This window comes from Phalacrocorax aristotelis, chromosome 21 (assembly GCF_949628215.1).
Source record: "Phalacrocorax aristotelis chromosome 21, bGulAri2.1, whole genome shotgun sequence".
In the NCBI taxonomy this organism is placed as follows: Eukaryota; Metazoa; Chordata; class Aves; order Suliformes; family Phalacrocoracidae; genus Phalacrocorax; species Phalacrocorax aristotelis.
The window spans coordinates 3652567-3673300 of NC_134296.1; the positions used below are offsets into that span (position 1 = coordinate 3652567).

General features: G+C 52.9%; 1 protein-coding gene across 13 annotated transcripts in view; it reads right to left on the reverse strand.

Moving 5' to 3' along the window:
- ANKS1A (ankyrin repeat and sterile alpha motif domain containing 1A) overlaps positions 1-20734 on the reverse strand; it is a 111315-nt gene that overhangs the window by 12277 nt on the left and 78304 nt on the right. For all 13 annotated transcript variants that reach the window (XM_075115580.1, XM_075115578.1, XM_075115577.1 and 10 more), the window contains 4 exons: positions 17350-17456; positions 1731-1829; positions 1197-1349; positions 919-1026 (listed from right to left, as the gene is read on the reverse strand). In XM_075115580.1, the coding sequence (XP_074971681.1) occupies positions 919-1026; positions 1197-1349; positions 1731-1829; positions 17350-17456 (467 nt within the window). The remainder of the gene's footprint in view (positions 1-918; positions 1027-1196; positions 1350-1730; positions 1830-17349; positions 17457-20734) is intronic.

Here is a 20734-nt window from a genome sequence, read left to right on the forward strand (position 1 = left end):
TGAACAAGGAACATGGAGTTTGACCCGCAAAAAAGAAAGCTAAGAGTTGGTAAACTTGTCCGGCACTTCAGCTAGAGCGTGTCTGTCCAAACAAACGGTGACGTTTGCGGCTGGGGGGCCCAGCCATAGTAGAATTTATACAGCGCAAAGTCAAATTTGTAATTTGTTTCTCCTCTGCCCAAGTGCTCCAGGTGCTCCGGCCAAGTCAGAGCCAGCCTGGCTGTTACGTCTCCCAAGTTCCACTTGACCATGCTCTGAGTGGGAGTACTGGGCTCTGCATCATCTCCAGCAGCAGCCAAGGTGCATCCATGGGAACTGTTTAACACAAAACACTCCCTCCTCCGCACAGCCAGATGTGCAGTTGCCTCAATGCTTCAAGAACTTTCCTTCCCAAACCTCCGAGTATCTGTGAACCAGGAGTAACCCAAGCTTCCAGGTCAAATTGATTGGTTTTAATAAGAAACAAGCCATTCAGGTTTTACCCTTTCCTTTTTTTTAACAAGCAATGCAATTTTAAAAGATCACTCTCTGTGCTTATTACTCTCAATACTTACCTTCAAAGGAGTTTTAATTTAAATATTGACATTGTACGGTTTTTTTTTCTTTTTCATTTGATTTTGCTAGGCAGAATTTCCTGTGCATGAAAGCAGCAGAGTAAGGCTGAGCATGCCTCCCTCTCTGAGCCTAGATACCCATCCAGGACCTGAGCTCTTAGTAAACATCCTCTACAGATCTCCGAGTCCCCCAGAGGTGATTACTGCTAATCAGACAATTACTCCTGACAGACCTGGGTTTAGTTCTTTGAAAGAAAGGGAGGAAAGCGAAGGAGAGCCAGGGAAGGAGAAAGCACCCTGGCCACTGCCGAGCACGCTCCGCGCGGGCACATCAGCCAGGCAGGGAGCACACAGAGTGACTCACTCTCAGCTGCGAGAACCGCGGCGGCTTTGCGGGTGGCTCCTCGTACGGTCTGTCTGCCAGGGAGGCGATGATCCTCTTCCGATGGCCAAGCAGATTCACTTTCAGCACCTGCAGGGAGAGACCAAGGTCACTGTAGGCTTTCGGTCCCTCAGAACAAAGCAAAGCTTCCCCTCTTTGAGCAGCGCTGCTCCCATTTAACACGACTCCCTGCAAGTCGCAGCCCCAGAGGGAACGTGGGCAGGACCTCACTGCCATGGCAAGAGAAAGGCAACACTCACGTTTACTATTTCAAGCTCCCAGAGGTTTTTCACAGTGTCAATAGAGCTGTAGCCGCTCGAGAGGAAGGACTGAATGTAATCCTGCAGCCCCAAAGAGTCGAGCCATGCGGGAACCGAAGGCTGGCTGTTCCCATCACAGCCCAGGGGTTTCAACTGTAAAAGCACAAGAAAAGGGTTAAAAGCGCCAGGGGGCTGGGATCTCAAGGCATAGAGCATCGATTAAAATAAGTTTAAAGGCCATCATCATCTCCACTAGCAGCTTTAAAGTAAAAAAACCTCACTATATAAACAAGGAATGCACTTGGGAACAAGACTGGCAGGAGGGACAGCCACCAGCCCCAGCATGGGGGATCCCATCCCACAGACCTTGGTGGATCAATATACTCCTCCTCCTCCCTGCTATTCCCAAAACCCTTCCCACAGCCACTGTGATCCCTCTGTGGGTCACAGAGACTGGCTTTTGTTTCCTCTGTTTCCACAGCCATGCTGGGCAATGCCCTGTCCCTGCTCCACGTGAGGGACATTGGTGCTGACCTTCGGGAGGGAGCGAGCAGCCTGGAGGAGCTTCCGACGGTGCTGCGGGTCACCGATCCCGATGTCCCGAAGGTCCTGGTCTTCCATGACATTACAGCCCTGCGGGGGACAGGAAGGAGCAACATGGGAGCAGAGGGCAACAGAAACCACAGCAGGTGCCGGAGTGGGGATCATGTGCATTACAGCACCCTCCTGACCTCCCCTCCCAGCACATCCCCCACCGCAGGAGGAGAAGGCGGCTCCTGAGGATGGCACCTCTGCCCCACATACCGACCTCAGGCACCAAGAGGGCTCACACGAGAGGGTCTGCGGCACACAGAGCATCGGTGAGGCAGCCCACTGCCATCCCCTCCCTCCCGCAGCCTGCTCTGCGGCATCTTTGCCAGCCATTAGACTTCAGGCCATCGCTCACAGCAACCTTCCCGCTCGATGCACCGGTGCCTTCATCACCACATAACAACGCCCAAGCAAACCCCAGCCCCTTGCACGCGTGGTGCCTCAGAAGGGGCACTTGGCTCTGCTCAGCCTCCCTCCACAGCCACAGAGAAATCTGGATTTCTTCCCGTGAGAGCAGGCAACCTGGGAAAAGTCAGATTTATCCTCCATGACCCAGGCAGGGCAGCAGCCCACCCCGCGCTGGCCACCACACACGGTTCTGTTAAAGCCCATTTTCTGTCCCCCTTCCCCCTGCAGAGCAAGAGCGGACGCACACAGAGGACACTGACTTTACCCCTGATCCCCCCACTTAAAAACCTCCATCAGAATCTGTGTCCCTGCCCCTCATACCTGGGGAGAGCTCAGCGGGAGGCCTGGGCACATCGCCCCATGGCTGGAAGAGTCACGCTGATGTTTGATCAAGGGCTTCGGCTTGATCCTGGACCCCCCCTCCCTCGGCCTGCCTCCCTCTGCTCTCAGGAGAGTCACAGCTGAAGGTTTGAGCTGACGGCGCTTTGCTGTCCCACATTTTGGTTTTATAAGAGAAACCTAATTAAAATTGGCTGTCGGGCAATACGCTGCTGCAGGGGCACGCAGGCTGCGGGAACAGCAGGCTGAACGGCCAAGGCTTCGGGAGGGATCGCCAAGTATCCGCTTTAAAGGGCAGCGTCTTATAATTCCTCCCCACTCCGCACTTGCTGTAGTATTTCAGCACTTATGTTTTGTAAGCACTACCTGGTTTAAATCCAAGAGCACAATGTGAACGTGGCGAGCTGCTCTCTGAGCAGCCGACCCACCTGAGTGTGCCCCCCGGGGGCAATGCTGCCTCCTGCAAGGGCAGAGGACAAGGAGGACCAGCCCTTCCCACTGCCCTTGCCGCTCGCAATGCTCCTGGACAAGCACAGGGGCCCGTTCGCAGCCAGGGCAGCCCGCGGGGAGAGCTCGCCTTTGGCGATGGCTTTAAGAGAGTCACTGTGTGCGTCTCATGGAGCCAGACGCCAGTCCCGTGGCTAAATGCCGGCCAGCTCGCTCCTGGCAACTCTAGCAGCCACTTTGGTCCTGGATTGCTTGGTTTGGGCCTGGCCTACGACAGCCCCAACCCAGGCAGCATTGCTCCTGCCGCTTCCACGGCCTGGTGCGATAACTGCTGGGTAGGATGCCACTCGGCTCTCTGCCCCCGAGAGCTGCTCTTCCCCTCGACCGCAGAGATAAGTGTCCAGAGAAACAGAATTAACGCTACCGATAAGAGATGCCCGAAGCAGCGTCGCTGGGAGAGCTGCCCCCGGAGGCCAGACTGCAGAGAAACAATTATTTAGCAAATGACAGTAGCAAATTAAAGCAGCGGGTGGCAGGAAGCAGGGCCCTGCAGCCGCTCCGTGACTGTCAGCACCCACAGCACCGAGGTGGAGGCTCCTCCGCCTCCACCCTCCCTTGGCAGGCAGGGATGCCCGACGCCCTCGGTTCCAGGCAGGCCACAGGGGGACCGAGACCGCACAGCTGGACTGGAGAGATGCAACACAAAAGCATTTGCCTAAGGGTTGTTTAAACAGCAGAAAGAGCCAGGACTAGAGATCCCGCACCCGGCGAGGGTGGCTCGCTCCCTGTTTTCCAGAAGGTCACTTTATAGCAGCAGGCTGCAGCGCTGGTCTGCAGTGCCGCTCTGCAGTGCCACTGCCCGCCGCCAGCTGGAAAGAGCCCCGTGGGTTGGGGGCAGCTCTGCAGGGGCACGGGGCCGCACCCACAGTTGCCCTGCCTTTCTTGGATTGCACCCCTCATCCTGCAAGCAAGGCCACGTGAAACCCCTGTGTCTCACTGGAGCAGTAATGCTACCCACAAAGCTCCAGGCAAGGACGTGACTGTCACAGAAGCTGTACTGTGCACCCCTTAATTGCACAATTTTTAAAAAAGTTAATAAAAAAAGCTTTTTGCTGGTTGGAGGCTCCGAGGGCGCCCATTTGGTGCAAGAGCAGCAGCAGGCTCCAGTGCATCGAGAGCAAACCCCCTACGTGAGTAAAGCAGAGAGGCTGCCGCTGTCAGAGGCCATGATTGCTCCGGCTTGTTAGCAGCAGCATCCCGCCAAAACCCATGAAAGCATCCCTCCCCTTTCTTGCTCGCAAGTTTTAAGCCAAAGAGCCACATTTAATGTGCATTCCTGTAACAGCGGGAGGTTGTGTGCTCAGCTCAGGGGGAGAGGGAAATGTTTAAAGGCAGCTTAACTCCCCTGACATGCATCTTACCTGGCAGAAGTGTTTTTGCATGCTACAGCTCTGCTACAGGGGATGCCAGAAGGTCCTTGAGAGCCACCATATGTGCGAGGAATTCATCTCCTAGAGGGTGATGGCTTTCAAAGGGCATTTTTTAAATGGACAGAAGAGGGCTAGAGCAAGTGATGGGATTTCTCCTGTAAAGCTGGACAGCAAAGCGTTACTGCCCTGCCTGGGGGGGGCAAAGGGAAGCACAGGACGGGACTGACTCCCCGAGGGCCCCGCAGCAGGTTAACACCACACCTCGGGTACATGAAACCTGCAGCTCCCGACACCTCAGCCTGCTCTGCTCCCCCAAACTGCTCATTTGGTGCTCTGCTGCTTAATTCCTCCATAAAGAGCTGGGTGTCAGAGCTGCGGCGGGTGCGGGGGCTCGAGGGGGACGGTAGCAAGGGCACAGCTCAGAGCAAACCCTTCACGGACTGACCAGGACAACAGGAACAGCTCGCAGCCAAATGAGCTGTGACAACGGTGATGTGCAATTTTCACATATAAAAAATAAACAAACCTGCTGATCCTATTTACGTTTTGACTCACGCTTATTTTTCCAACGTTGAGCCTTGGTGCTAATCCACTTTAGCCCAGCGACGCCTGGCTAGCACAGCCACACTCCCAACGCGGCAGCGCGGGGCTGGCAGCTCACGCTCTCCCAGGACCCGTTTCATGCTGCCTGGGCCAGCGCCAGGCCCAAGGCGAGGCAATAGGTGTTCTCCCACTTTTGGCATCTCAAATGCAAGGAAAACTGCTTGCTAGGTAGCAAGGATACAAGCTAGTTAAATACTGTAAAGCCTACAGCTTTCTCCAACACTCCTTATTTTTATGTGTCACATCAAATTCCCTCAGCGCCAGTCCGTATTCTCAGGGTACTTAACAAGGATAGACAAAGCGTAGCAGCTCCAAATAAATCATCACAGCCTGTTGTGCATGAGCCTCTGCTGAGAGAAACGTCCTTTAAACCCATCCCAGTTTCATCTCCTATGAAAAAACAAAATAATCTGCCACTAAAATAGATAATTAAATGCAAACACACTGGAAATCTTTTAACCTTTGCCAACCAAACAGATGAACTGTTTAAACTAGACTCTAAACCTGTTTGCATTTAACAGGCTATTCAGACAAAAGCCAAGGGGCAGAGATGCTACGCCCGGGCCACCGCTGCCACCTGCCTCCGAGCCACGCGTCTCCGGCACAGCCATCGCCGCAGGTTTGGTTCGCGCCCTGCTCTCTGCTCGGGCTCCTGCGCCTGCAAAACCCACTCCCTGCTCTACCAGCAACGAGTGACTCAGCACAAAAAGCCCCCTAAGCAAGGAGGGTTCCCAGCCACGGAGACCCAGCTGGGGTCTGCCGCGGCTTTCGCCCTTCCCTCCCTCTCCCGGCACATCCCGCTTGCTTCTCACCGCCAGCCCTGCCCTTCCCGAGCTCCGCGGCACCGGCTTGCGCCAGGCACGGGGCTGCTGAAGGGCCGCAGGTCTGGCCCTGAACCGGGCAGAGCCATTTCTTTGTCGCACCGAGGAGGGGATGGCTGCAGATGGGGCCGCACCCAGCAGCTCGTGGAGGAAAAGGGAACAAGGCATTCATTGCCGAGATGAAACAAAGCCTCTTCGGCACAAGGTGCTGCTCCACGGGAGACGGCTTTGATGCAGGGCTGCGGAATTCCCAAAAACCTGCTGTGAGGGGTTGTGAGGGTTTTGGGGGGGAGCTTGGTTTTGACTGTTGAACAATATCCCCGCACGGGTTTCCGTTTGCTCGTTTTAGGGTGTGCTTTTTTTCTTTTTTTAAACAAAGGTGCCCTTGGGTGCTGACACAGGTCAGCAACCGGGCCAAAAGATGCCCTCTCCCAAGCACCCCACTGAAGGCTGGGGAGCAGTTCTGGCAGCCTGACCCCACTCCAGGTCCTCTGAGGACAGATTCATCGAATGCCCGAGGCGGAGGAGAAGAAAACTCCCAGGGACTCGCTCTGCTCTTAGCCCGGTCCTCCGCGATCCTCCAGCAGCAGCCTCAGAAACGCCAATTAGAATCAAGACGACTTTCCAAAGATGTATTTCAGACTTTATTCGTTGTGACAAGCGTGTTCTACCTCGCGCGGTTCTCCCGGCTGCGGGGCTGAGCGGAGCGACCGCAGCTCAGGGCTGCGCCCGGGCCAGAGCTCTCGCTTTCATCCGCGCCGGGTGAGCGGGGGACATCCGAAAGCCCCGCTCATCCCAACACCTCACTGGTTTCTCCTTGCTTCCAGCAGGAACTAGAGCTCCCAGCGTTTCCTGCACTGCAGGTGGCTTGCTCAGGTTTTATTCCTAGAACACACACCCTGCGTGGATCCAGATTTTAGCACAGCACCACACACACGCACGTTAATCGGTCTTGGTAGAAAAAAATCTTTGGCAATTTTTTATTCCCAAAAGAGCTTAGATGATCCCTAAGAAAGAAATGGCCCAGGAAGCAGAGGCTGAATTTATTCTGCAATGGACACAGGAGCACAGCTTCCCCCCGAGCTTCGGCTGCACACACACGCGTTAGGTCAAGGGAGGGAGTACTTCTCCAGTGCAAGTGCCTCTACAATGGGGTGAAGGCATCCCCCAGAGGAGCCTTCCTCTGCTCCCACCAGCAATCCAAAGAGCCTGAACTATGAGCCCAGCTGCAGACATCTGAAATAGGGCAAGGGGAATCCCACTGGCAGAGCCTGGCTGCCAGGCAGTCCGGAGGGGCTTTCAGCCCCCAGCGGGGCCTTCAGCTTCCTCAGAGCAGAACAGCGCTCCTGCCGTGGAAAGGCAGACATGCACAGCCACGAGGGGCACCTCTGAACCCCGACTCTGTCCTCCGCGCTGCCCCGAAGGAGGGCAGAGATCGGCCGGTGACCCACGTCCTCATCTGGGTTGCCCCAGGGAGCCCCAGAGGACGCCAGTGCAGCCGACCCGCCTGCAGAAACACAAGCTTTTAGAGAAGGGGTCTGCTTTAGTCATGCTTCACATCTTGCGCTGTAATTAAACAGCCCGCAAGGCTCCAGGTTTCTCATTAAAGGAAAAAGAAAAAGCACAGTCAGAGTTACGCTGCAGGAAGGTAACGTCCCCTCCTGCTAGTTAGGTGACCCGAAGGCAAGCGAGCCAAAAATCAGAGCTGCTGAAATCTGCCAGCAATCCTCCTCCAGCAGGGCGCTCTGCAGGCACTTAACTACCCAATTTTCAGATGCTGCTTCTTGCACAGAGCCTGGCTTCAGTCCATCCCCTCGTTCCAGCTAAGGAAGGGCCCAAGGCAAAGAAAGTTTCATATGGGACACGTAGCCTTACCCAGCCGGCAACGCAGTTTAATGAATCCCGACTGTCTCGCTAAGCTCACGCTAACGCAAGTGCTGCCTCTCTTGCTAAACCCTGTATTAGAGACAGGCGACGGACTGCAGGGAAGATGGGGACCAGAACGTGTTTGCTATTAAAAGCAACAGATGCAAAACCCAAACACAGCTTTTCCAGACTACAAAGGCTTCTGCAAACATCTATAGCAGAGTGCCTTCAGCTGCACGAGCCAAAGCACCCATTTTTTCCTTAGATTAATGCATACAAAGCTCTTTCTTTTTTCCCCCCTCAGTACGTTCAAGACAATATGCATCTTGTCAAGGATTTTGCTGCCACTGCTATTGCTTTACTTTTGGCAACCAAAAGCCTGGCCGCAGGAGATGGAGACGCATCCAGCTCACCATAGACCCAGCCTGAACAGGGATAATACGCAGCAAATCCTGAAAACAGAGGTTGTACCTTCTTTAGCCTCAACACCACTTAGATTTCTCCTTTTCAGATGAAAAAAAGGATCAGAAAGCTTAATTTTGGTCACCTTGGTACTGGCTAGCTGCAGCTTCCAGGAACTTAATGCAAGCAGGCGGTACGGGGTTTGCAGCCCAGAATATAGCGGCTCAGTTACCTGCTCAGCAAGGGGATCTGGCAAACCCCGCGTGGCTCTGCCTGAGCTCCTGGTTCCTCCCGCTGCCAGACTTGGAAAGCGCCGCCGGGCTTCACAGCCCCGCAGGCTCAGACATCACCCCGAGGGCAAGGGAAGGCAGCGAAATTCAGAAAGATGAGCTATGGGGAACATGTTCCTGGGAGCTGACAAAGCCACTGCAGCTGGCCACGAGTGCCCCGTCCCCAAACCTATAGTCAATGGCAAAGCGCCCTCTTTCCCTGCAGGGTTTGGAGGTTGTGCGTTCGGCCTCATCCAGCCCCTCCGAGCCGCGTGTTTAACCCCACCCGAGCAGGGTGCGGGGAGCCACCGGCCGAGCCCTGCTCCCGCCACAGAGCCCTTTACTGCAAAAGGGGCCGTACGGATCTGCGCTTGGGGTGAAAAGCCCCGCTAATACACCTTGTTCAGGAGGACAAGAGCAGCTAATGCCTTGTTACTGGACTAATTTATAAGCTTGTCCTAAAAAGCAGCTTGCATTCTGTCTGTGCATCTGCATGATCTGCACTTGGGGGCTTTTCACCCAAAATCCCCGGTGGTAGCACAGAGCATCACCCCCTTTTACAGACAAAAAGAAAAAAAAAAAAGCTAAAAACTCGCAAAATAGAGCCTTGATCACAGGCAGTGCTGAACACCTGCAGCTCCGCCAGCCACGCCTGGCTGCTCGGCCCCTCCAGCAAACGCCTGCCAGGGGCTTATTTATCTCAGAGCAGGCTGACGTCCCCAAAGCCGGGACCTGCACACCCCGGCTTCAGAGCCAGGGGACTGGCACTTGCTCACACAAATACGTATTTGTAACTGGCCTCGTACCTTCCCTTAGTGGTATCTGCAGCGTGAGACAGTTCAGTGGAAACTAGGGGAAAAGAAGTATTTGTTTAGCCAAGGGCACAACAACGAGGCCCCAGCTCTTCACAGAGCACTGACCGAAGAAAGGGTTCATACACAAAACCCTACAATAAATCCCAGATTAGCACAGAGCCACTTCATTTTTGTTTAATTTTCTTCCCCATGCAGACTGGCAGCGTGACAATGGCAACGGAGGGAATCGGTCATGGTTGTCAAGTTCAGGCAATTTTATTGAGAGAAAAAAAAAATTAACTGCTACTTTAATGGCTTTTAAAGTGTTTATTGGGCCTGGAGCTACTAATGAATCAAATGTAAGTATCCTCTAAATTGCCAGTTCTGGTCCACCCACTTTGCTCCTCAAAATCCACTCTGAACTCGCTGCTCACCGTGAAGTCCATTTCCATCATCCGAGGAGCTTCAGCGCAGCTCTGCCGCACCTCCCTGCTAAGAGCCGCGGGTGGGCGGCCCAAACGCGCTCTCAAAGCCTGCATCATTTCATGGCTCCACTCTCACCATTCCCTTCCAGAGAAAACCCCAAAACCCCATACCGCTGTGGACAAAGCGCAGTCCTTGGGAACCACCCAAGCAGCATCTGAAACCCACCGGAGGGCCGTCAAAAAAAATCATTTCATTGCCTGGATCGATTCCCGCTCAGACGCTTGGCAGAAACCCTTATGCAAGGGTCCAAATTCCACTCTTAGCAGTGTTCAAACAGGGCATCAAAACCAGTCTGGGGACCAGGGAAGAAATGCATTTCCAGTAGGTTGGCAGCAATGATAAAGACTAGACAATATCGTGTAACATGGCTGAGGTACTCCCTGCCTAGGTGATAAAGGAAAGCCATTTCAGCGCTAAATCTGCCAGCTGGCATGACCAGGCCGAAGAGATCCCCAGATCGGATCTGCAGTCGTTCAGGGGTGCGTTGCCAGCACCTCTAGGTACCAGCAGCGTTTACGTCCACCCACACCGATTTACAGGCTCAGCCACCGAACGCCGCTGCAGGGCAGAGCTGCACAGCACAGGCTTTGGGGAGACCCAAGTCCAGAACCAACTGCACAAGAGCTTCTGCCTGGATAGACCGAGCTTGCTTCAGCTTGAAACCGACCGAGCCCGCCTGCCCAGGCACAACCTACACACGGGGGCTTACCTGGGTCTAAAATATTCTCCAAAAGCTGCAATCGTGCCAAGTTTTATCGTCGTTTCACCAAGCGCAGAAGCAGTAAAACCTTCTTTGTGGGATCTCTGATAGGTCACTATTCTTCATAGATGGTTACTGGGTACAAAACACTACTGGAATATGTCAGTTAAGTTTTCCCCACATGACTAGTATAAAATGACAAGTTTTATATGAAAATAGAAAAAAAAAAAAACTCTGGGGCACGCACATTCCCGGAGCATGCTAAAAGCCCAGGGGAGCAGCATCCGTGGGCCAAGCTGGGTGGTTACGAAGCGGATCATGCCATGCAGAGCTGCAGGTCACTGAGGACACCAGGAGATGCCCCGTGCTCCAGCAGCGCAGGTAACGGGTCAAAACGAAGATCGTGCAGACGTCAGCCAGCACCCAAAACGTGGGGATTTGCAGGGCGAAGGGACCCGGCCCCGTGCTGGGGGGGGCAGGGGGGCTGTCCTCAGCCCCAGCCTGGCAGACCCTCACCGAGCTGTGCATCAGCTCTGCTCACACACCGAGCCAAAGCCTCAGCTTTACGTTTTTATCAACCATTTGCTCGCACACACATAGAGGAGAGAAGGGCAAGGCTCGCTCATAATGAAGCCCACTGCAGGCTAATCTAACATGGCACTGAATTACGTTTAAATAAATTAATGTCAGTACTCTAAGTTATTTGCAGACACCCTGCTCTTCCAATGCCATCATGTTTCTACCACTTCTCCCCAGTTATAAAAAAAACCCCAAACAACCAAGACCAGAGGAGCCCACGGCACTACACAAGGGAGAAGAGAGTTCCGTTTCTGACGCTGTCTCATTGAATCAGCATTAGCTGCTTTCCACACGCTCCATGGGAGTCTGGGCTCTAACAATAAAAAAAGGCCATAAAAAAATGGTTTATGTTCAGTTTTACCTGCTCATTTGTGAATCCAAATATCTTTGGACTGAATAAAAAGTTCAGCTACAAAATAACGGTACAATTGCCAGAGCATGTAAGGTTTGCCCTTCTCAGATGTCAGCCTGAAAAGCTGTCTGGGGTAGCAGCAAACATTCAGCCCTCCGCGGGAAGGGGAATGCTGTTGCAAGCATCTCGGACACATTTATGGGATCTGTGGGATCACAAAATACCGCAGTGAGGGCGCAGGTAATGGCGTTTCCTTCCCCACTTCTGTGGGGGAATTCCACCAGGAATTACTGCCGTTCTCTCCTCTTACACTGGCAACGTGTTCCCCAAAAGGCAGCGGAGCCCAGCCTGGCCTCCCCTCTAGGTCATTCCCGCAGGGCGCCGGGATGCACCGTGCATCTCCGTGCGAAACGAGCTTCCTGCGGACCTCCCGAAGGGAGCGTCTGCGGCAGGCGCGCCGGTGACCACAGGACGGGACCGAGCTCTAGGAGCAGCAGAATCCCTCCTGGTCCATATTCTTGTGACATTTTTCCTACTCCTACAGCTGTCCTGGCTCATTACCGGTCAAGGATAATTAAGGGGATTTATAGTGCATGTTTCTGAATGACACTGCTCACTCATCGCTACGGTTTTGTGATCTGACCTTTTATTTTCCTCCCCTGGTGAAGGATGAGGCAATGGGTCTCCGAATGCCCGCGCGTGCACGAGGGCCGCATTCCTCCACGTGGGAGGTAGCAGGGCTGGCTGCTTTCGGGTGGCGGGGTATTCTTGGTTCATTGGCGCTGGTAACATTTGGCAGCCAGCTCTGCTGAGGATTTTATTCTACTTGCAAAGCTGTATTTTTGCTAAGTCAAGGGCAGCACAGCCCATGCCAGTAATACTCAGCTAGCAGCTTCAATTCAGTTATGTTTACCCATCGCACAAATAAACCTTCCCCCTCTAATGACAGGATTCCAGTAGGCTGCGAAGCAGAGAAGGAGAATTCGAAGCGCCATCTCCATTTTAGCTTTTTTTTAATCCCCGGCTGGCTGAACAGCCTGCTTTTCGAATTAAAGCCCCATATTAAAAGCAGAAGCTGAGTGTCAGAGTCCGATTGCCCCAAGCCAGCAATGCTGGCAGCGAAGGTCACTCAGTGGCAAGGGAGAGGCTGAGCGAAACCAGCTGCTCCCTCGGACTGCGGGGCTCGCGCTGGAGAGTCACAGCAAGAAAATCAGGGAAAGCCTTTCCTAGCATTGCCCATAAACACAGCAAAGCTATTGTAGGCAGCTTACAGGGAATAAGAGAGTTTCTCCAGACAAAGAAACGTGGCCCAATATGCAGATGTCAGTATTTGGAAAGAGAACTCTGTCTTTTAGACAACTGAGCCACCTAAATCCATCTTTTACAGCCGCTTTCTTCTCTCAACCAAGCTGAAAGATTACACACAATCTGAAATAAGCGCATACTTCAGTCCCTTCCCAGAACCACGTGCACTGGCAAGTAAGCTTTAACCTCACATCAAACTGATGTTTAAATACCCCTGCTGACTTGCATTAGCGATACCCACCCTGGCCCGCAGTCAATACTTGACCAGGATCCTTTACTCTGAACTAGTCATAAACATTCTCGGTTTTGCATTTGGCCGTGAAACCGGGCAGCGTCACCGAGATGCTCTCGTGTGCCGCATCGAACCCTGCAGATTTAACAAGCACTTCACATCACGGAAACGTCGATCAAGAAGCTCCGCTTTCAGTGCCGGGACAAAGCAACACATCAGCGAGGCCAGCACCGCAAGCTCAGCCCGTCTGCAGCGTCCCATCCCAGCCCCAGCTCCCAAAACACCCAGGAGCTGCGTCCCGGCCCGATGACAGCCACCGCGTTTATGCGTCAACTCTTGTGATTTTGCGATTCCCTTCTCCTTACCCCGTGCTTGTGTCGCCTTGTTCTTCCCCGGTAACCAATTCACAAGCCCTCCAAAATCTCTGCAAGTTCCAAAAGTGAGAATACTGCCAGCACGCCCTGTGTGACACCGCTCAGAACCAGGTACTGCTGCAAGTAACACTGTAATTCGCCCTGGATTCCCCCAAAAAGAGAAACAGGACTGGTGGAGACACACACACACACGTGAGGAGGGCCAGCCCTGGCTGCAGTCGTCGCTCTCTTCCCAAGGCAGACCTGAACCGCAACGGAAATCTTTTGTTTGCTGACAAGTGAGGCGCTGGTCTCACAAGCTTGTGGGCCCGGAGTCCTGCTGGAGCGCGAGGCCTCCAGCTGTAACTCACTACAACTTTGTCCCAGGTGCAGAGGTGGAATTGCCAAGGGCAGAGACGCTCAGCTGCCGCCGTTCACAGCCCGCCCCGGCTGCTCCGCCAACGTGCGCGTCTACCTTCCCTTTTCATAGGAAAACCTGTGAACTGTTCACGGCTCACATTACGGTTTAGATCTCCAACCCTGCCTCTTCAGCGTGAGCCCGTGGTCTCCAAAGTCTCTTTCAGCTGCCAGTGCTGCCTGGAGGGAGCAGACCCCGAGAGAGGGAGCGGGATTACTGCCACCCCTCCCCGCCACCGGTTCTCCTCGGTGCCGCGGGAGGTGCAGCTCGCCCAGAGCCATCAGCAGCGAGACGGGCGGTCGCGTGTCCGGAGGGCACAGCTAGTAACGCGTCTCCGGATTTCTGAAAAGAATGGAATTATTATTCTTGGAAATTACACGTTTCTGCCTTCCCAGATTAACGTCTTAATGAAGAAGCCCGACGTATTTACAGAGCGCTCTTCAAAATCACTTTGCCGTACTGTACATTCGTGAATCGTTTCCCTTACCTGGGGGTAAGGGCTTTTGCAACGCAGGGTGCGAATTACCACAAGAGCCAACTGAAAATACACAGGGAATTAGGAATTCCCCAGACCAGAACTAAACTCAGGGCTACAAGAGCACCAGAAAGCACCAGAGAGGCTTCTGTACCCTCCGCTCTGGCTCTTACCGACTCTACTACTTACTGGGTGGGTAGTACATTTTAAACATTATTTTTCTTAAGAGTAGCACCAAATGCCACTGTGCAGCAACCACTGGACCTCGCCCAGTCCCCGCTGCAGCTACAGCACATGCGCTTTGTTAGGCTCTTTTCTTAATCCTACTTTAAATTACTACCTTCTGCGGGCTGAGCGCTCCCAGGTACATTAAAGAGCTCTTCCTCTAGGACGCTGCCCGTTTTAGGGCTGTACCATCACTGCGCGTCGAACAGCTTGCTCTTGCAATGCTTTTCCTGCTCACCCAACGTACCGCTCACAAATGGGCGCCGGGGGGGGCCTGCGGCAGCACCCCGGCACACCGACGAAGCCCCGCAGCGCGGTAGGCAGGGAGCCACGCAATGCAGAATTTCACACAGAAAACAGGAGCATTTCCGTGTCAAAAGACTCCAACTTCTCAATTTTTGCTACTAGAACTTAATTAGCCTCACAGCCCATCTGGTAATTTGCAACCCATTACCCAGCATTCTTTGGACCTTGAAATATTTAACATAATGAGGCCCTAATAGGGACTAATCCTTCCACAGAAACCATTTAACTCCAGGAAAATAATGCCACTTAGTTTGACATATTCTTCATTAGCGATTTAAAGTGGCAGTTAATAAAGAAATTGTTACCTAAAGAAGAAAAGGCATGGACAGCCTGCCACGCCAGGAGCCAAGCATCCGGGTCCTTTCAGTACTCGCCCGACTAGCCAGCTTCAGCGTTTACAACAACTTTAATAATTCATCTGAGAACATCAAAATCACTACTAAAACCAAATTAACTAGTTGTTCCTCGTTTGTACTGTATCCGAAGGTTTCACTCCCACACCAGAAGCTGAAGGCAAGTAACATCACTGAGGAAAAGAACCTTAATAATTAAACTTTCATAGCGGGCTGATGGTATTGGCTTGAAGTTCCCAGGACTTGGATGCAAGGACTCAAAGCCAGTCTCGGCACGGGTGCCAGAGTCAACCTCCTAGGAAAAGGGATAAGCAGCAAAATGGAAATCAGCCAGGGTTTGCAGGAAGTCTCTGTTAAATGATTTGACCTTTTATAATTGAGAGGAATGAGTGAGGAGAGTGTCCAACCTCCCAAAACCAGCAGAAGCTGATTTCCTACACTGGGAGCGGTTACCCAGCGCTGGGTGGGGATGACCGCCATCCAGCCATGATCCAGCAACTCCTACCGCGTACACCGTAAAAATCACATTAGGAGACATGTACCAAGAGCCTTTGCTTTCGTCTTGGAAAGGACTAAATTCTGCATCAGCCAGTTTGCAGCTAAGTGTTGCTATTTACTGCAAATAGGCACAGTCAATAAAAATTCCTGCTTCCGAGCCGCTGGCTCCCACCTCTCTGGGGACAAGCGGGAAGTTAATTTCCTTCGTTATTAAACTTCTGTGCTGAGAGAGGTCTATCACCGCCCTTGTCAGGCAGGGCCAGGCAGAGGAAAGGCGTTTTTATCTGCTAACTGCTGGAGTGAGAGCAGCCCACTGATACCACAAAGGTCAAAGACCCATCAGCACAGGAACCGAAGCTGGGATCTCTGGGGTATTATTTAATTTAAATTAATTGTATCACCTCCAGAGCATCCCAGAAGTTGAATCAGACCGCCCTGGTGCGAGGGGGATGCTGAAACCTCGCACGGAGCTGAACACACCCGCCTGAAGCACAGTGGCCCCAGGGGCCACCGAAGGGCTGGGACCAGCTGGGGGGACCGTGGGGGGCTGGAGCCCCCCAGGAAGGGCCGGGAGTGGTGGCGGGAGCTGCCCCTGGGTCCTTCATGGCCGCATGCGCTGCTGGAGCCCGGCAAGGGTGCCCGGGGCTTCTGTGGGGGCAGCTCACCCCAAATCCTGCCCAGGGAAGAGGGAAGGTGCCACACAGAGCTGTGGGAACGGGATACGGCCGAGGCAGAGGGGTGCGTGGCAAGACCATCGCCTGTCGCCGGCAGCTCCTCTGCTGAAGGTGCATGAACTACAGTAAAATCCAGCTCTCTAGGGGAGCGCTGGCCCTGCCAGGAGGTATGGCTGGTGTTCAACCTCTAGCGTGCCTGGTGATCCCGTGACGTTCACAGGGACATTTATCCTGTTGGTCAGGTCATTTTTAAAAGCATAATTACATCCTGCCTTTAAGCACCCGCACTGACGCTGCTCCGATGCACACTCCCTCGCCCCTCTGTCCGTGCCCTATCCAGTCCTCCCTTCTTTCTCCATTGCCCCCCACGTACCCTCACCACTGGCGATGGGCGCTGTGTTTTCCGACCCACCTTCACCCGGCTCACAATACAGCTGTCGAGCACACACCCTGCTGGATATCACCTCTCTGCACCATCCAGGGGACCGAAGAGGTGCCCCCACCCCCTTTCCAAGGCAGGATATTACAGGAGCCCAAATGACTTCTCCAAAGGTTTACAGCCATTTTCAGAAATTCTTTATTTGCAAAACTTGGGAGTCCACACTCAAAGGGCGTTTCTTTAAGCTATGCAGGAAGACGCCTCCCACAGCCCCAAGATTTTCTGTCCTTGCAGTTCATAGTTCCATAAGAATTATCAGATTTTTACACCATGCAGCTTTAAGTTTCTGGACACTGGTCATTAAAAAACCCTCAACATGAAGCATTACTATCTTGTCATCATTAGGTTTCAGAGCCAACGGTGTCAATGCAATTAAGTACAGCTCATTGACATCCTGCCTGCATGCTTAGAGTAAGTATAATTCTAACAAGGTCTACCGCCTCCTTCACAGTGCAGAACACAGACTGCTCAGTGATTTCTTCAAAACACTATTGAATTTCAGCTCCCATTTCTGGAGTAAATTGGACAGAAAAGATTTAGGGGGAGAGCAAATAACATTTTGTATCAAAATTATAGTGAAAAAATCTGTAACACCTGACTTAAACATGAAGATGAATCATCCTGACCCAACACAACCCTCATTTCTTCCTTTTGTCTAACCCACACCCCCCGACGACTGCTCTCTGCGGGGCTGCAGAACCCAGATCTGCTCGAGACGGGGTATCGATAACAGGTAACGTTTGGCCAACACCTTTGTTAGTGCCCGTGGGTCCCACCCAGCAACTTACCAGGAAGCGGACATCATCAAAGCCGTTCAAAAGCAGCTTACTCTCGTATTGCTGCAGGCCGATGGACTCCAGCCACTCCCCGACACTCTGCTCCAGCATCCGCGAACCTGACGAGAGAGGAATCGGCAGACGCTTGAAAAGGGAAAAACCGTTAAGGCGGTAGCAGCGGCACTCTGAGGAAGACAGATGGCATTGCCACATCATAGTCATTACCATAAAGAAACTCAAAAAATTATGCTCAGAGTACAACAAATCAGCTGGCAGACAACTCCTCTTGTGTGCACAGACCATGGACAACACGCTGGCAGTGCCTCCGCGGGCTCCGGGTTTAATTTGTATCCCAGTTAACACTCAGAAAAAAGAAACACCTCGCCCGGGCAAACTGTTTAGAAGCGCTCCCGGGACCAGGACACCACATGCACTGCTTTCAAGGCTCAGGCGACTTTCTTGCCAGGCAAACACATGAAGCCCAACCCCACGGGGATGCGGATCCACTCCTTGGCTCGTCTGAAGGGGGCGGGAGGAGGGTTGCAAACTTTCACCCCAGGCATTCCCAGCCAGTCGCAGGTGCGAGGGAATGGAGCGGAGCCGCTCACGAACGCACAGAGCTGGGCAGGTCCTCTCGTCCATGCAACTTCGGATGCACCGCCCTGCTCAGCGGGCCAGCGGAGAGGGCCAGGCGCGCCGGAGGCACAAAGCAGCTAGAGAGAAAATACATCTTCATGCAGCTGAGACACAAAACAGACACGACGGACTTTCAGAAAAGCAGCAGAAGCCGGGCTAGAGCAGCTGTCCACAGGAAGACATGCAAGACAAAGAAAGCACACAAACTGCAGCAGAAGAAAGGAAAGGCTTATACTTTTTTTCCCCAAGCAGTCCTGAAAGAGGCAAACCATGGTAAGGGTTTTTTCTCTCTGTTACGGTGTTAAGAGGAGCAGAGGTGTGAGTGACCCCGAGCCCGACTCTGAGTGTCCTGGCACTGTCATTTTACCACCCATCCGGACGCATGGCATTTCAGCACGCCGCTCGGACCGGGCTGGCTGCCCTGGAACGTCTAACTACACCGCTGCGCTGGGCGACAGCAAGAGAGACAGAGGCATTGGTGCAGTTTTCACCCAACGCATCCAGTCCTGCCAGGTGTTTGGTGCATGCTTGTATTTGCCTTTCCTTCATCTTCTTCAGCTGAGCGCAGCTGCTGCATCCGAGCCCCTCAATCAAACAGGGAGCAGCTCTGGAGAAAGAGGCATTTTAGTTCCTCGCTTCCAAGCCACGTCAAAACAAAAAGAAACCAAACGCAAGCACGCTCTCCTCTTCCTGCAGCAGCCCAAGTCCGAGATGTGCCCTGGCACCTCCTTTCAGCCTCTGATAAATGAAATTCTCCCCACCACCCTACGGAAGCTGTGCAGACAAGGTCTCCCTTCCCTCAGCCCTGGGAAAAGAGTCCAGTGACTTGTTACTCTCCTCTAGAAAAGCTTGAGACCTTAAATACGATGACAACAAAAAAAAAAGTTCAGAGATATCTCCTTTTCATCACGGTATTTGCTATGCAAGACAGGCAGAATTTTTCAGGCTTCTCAGCACATCTGTTTCAAGGGTATATGCAAATCAAAAGATGAGCAGGAAAACCAGGTTTGCTTTCTTTGAACCTTCAGGTCAGCTGAAGCTGTTTGGTACCTTCCAAGCCATCCTTCCCGCCCCCGCCCGCTGCAATGGCTGCACCACGCAGAGCTCACGGTCTTATCTGGAGGTTCCTGGGGTAAGGGATCCTGCTGCTCTGGTCCCCAGGAGAGCTCCTCCGCCAGGCGACCCGCGCTCGGCGAGTTCGAGCGCGCTGGCCGGTCTTTCTAGTGCACGCCGCAGCACGAGAAACGCAGCGCTCACAAAAGGTTTCTGCCTCCCTCCCCTACCACAGCCTGTGCAGAAGGGCAGCATCTAAACCTGGAATTTATGCCACAAGCTCCCGCTCGCCCGGCGTCTCCATCCTTCCCTCGCGCCGGTCCTTGCTGGTCCGCCAGCAGCCAGGCGGCCGCGTCCCCTCACCAGGCAATCGGGCGTCCTTGCAGAGCGCTGCAGCGGCGTGCTTTGTCTGAAGGCAGCGAGCTCCACGCTTGCCGTTCCACTCTCAGTCCTGTCTCCTGCTCTCGCATTCCCTGTCCCTCCCTTCTCTTCATCCTCTTACCCCTCCCAGCTTTTGCATCCACTGTACAAGCAGTGAGCAGCCTTCGCGGCAGAAGCTGCAGGAGAGGGGAGGGAGGCAGCAGCTTTATAACTCCCTAGTGGAAATTACTGACTTCTCAATATTTACTCGGTGATGGGCTACACGGCTTGGGTTCTCAAAAAATGATGTTACAGGTCTGCTTTGACAGTTCCAAGTGATTTGTGGCTAGCTCAGAATTAATTTATCAAGAGAGGTGAGGAAACTGCTTGCTGCCTACTACAGCATTTCTGGAAGCCGTCGGGGTATTGGCAGGGGGAATGAAACCACAGCAGTTCCTTCCTCTGAGCTCCTGAATTTCATTTTAAAGAATTTACTCAGCCTTTTGTACACTCATAAATGTATTTCTGCTTTTAAAGGGGAAACCTACAGTGACGCCAAGCACAGGTTTTCTGGTTTTAAAACCACTTCAAATCAAGAGAAAACACGGGCGGGGGGGGTATTTGGAGGGAGGGAAATGGAGGGGTTTACTTTAAAAAGAAAAAGAACAGATGCCCCCAAACCACCTAGACTGAAAATAAGGAAGTCCAAAATACACCTGATATTTGCATGTTATGAGGATGATACGGGAGCAAATGAATCCCAGTCACTGTGTCCCCAGCAAAAGCCCCATCAAAACTTCTGATTCAACCAGACTCCTAACTCTCAGCTCTGCCCTTCTCCTTACTGCCCACGTTTAGGAATCCTACCTTTAAAAGGTCTGCAGATGACAGAGGGGGAAACAGTCAGAGTGTAGTTGGAAATACAGTATTTAAAAGTTGCAAAAAAAAAAAGCAAGCCAAGCAATTCAGTTCCTCTTGCAAGACATTTTTCAAGTAACACAGCATGCTTCAGAGAAAACGGGAAAGGGAGAGGGCTACCAGGGCTCAGAGAGGTCCTTCGGCAAGTTATTGCTTCCATGATGGACTTTAGTGCAAAGTTTGAGTCTGTTTGGAGGCAGAAATAAGTACGAGGTCCATGCCAGACAAAAAGCATCACCCTGTTTGCTCATGGAAACTGCTAACGGTTTGACGCGACCTGGTGTGGCCTGAAGAGCCACAACCAAGCTTCACCAGGAGAAAAAACCGCACAAGTCCAAGCAAGCGTTGATGAAACCACACACAAAGTGAGCACGCGAGACAACCAAGTCAGGGAGCTCTTGCCACAGCTGGGGACGATCATCAGCTGAAA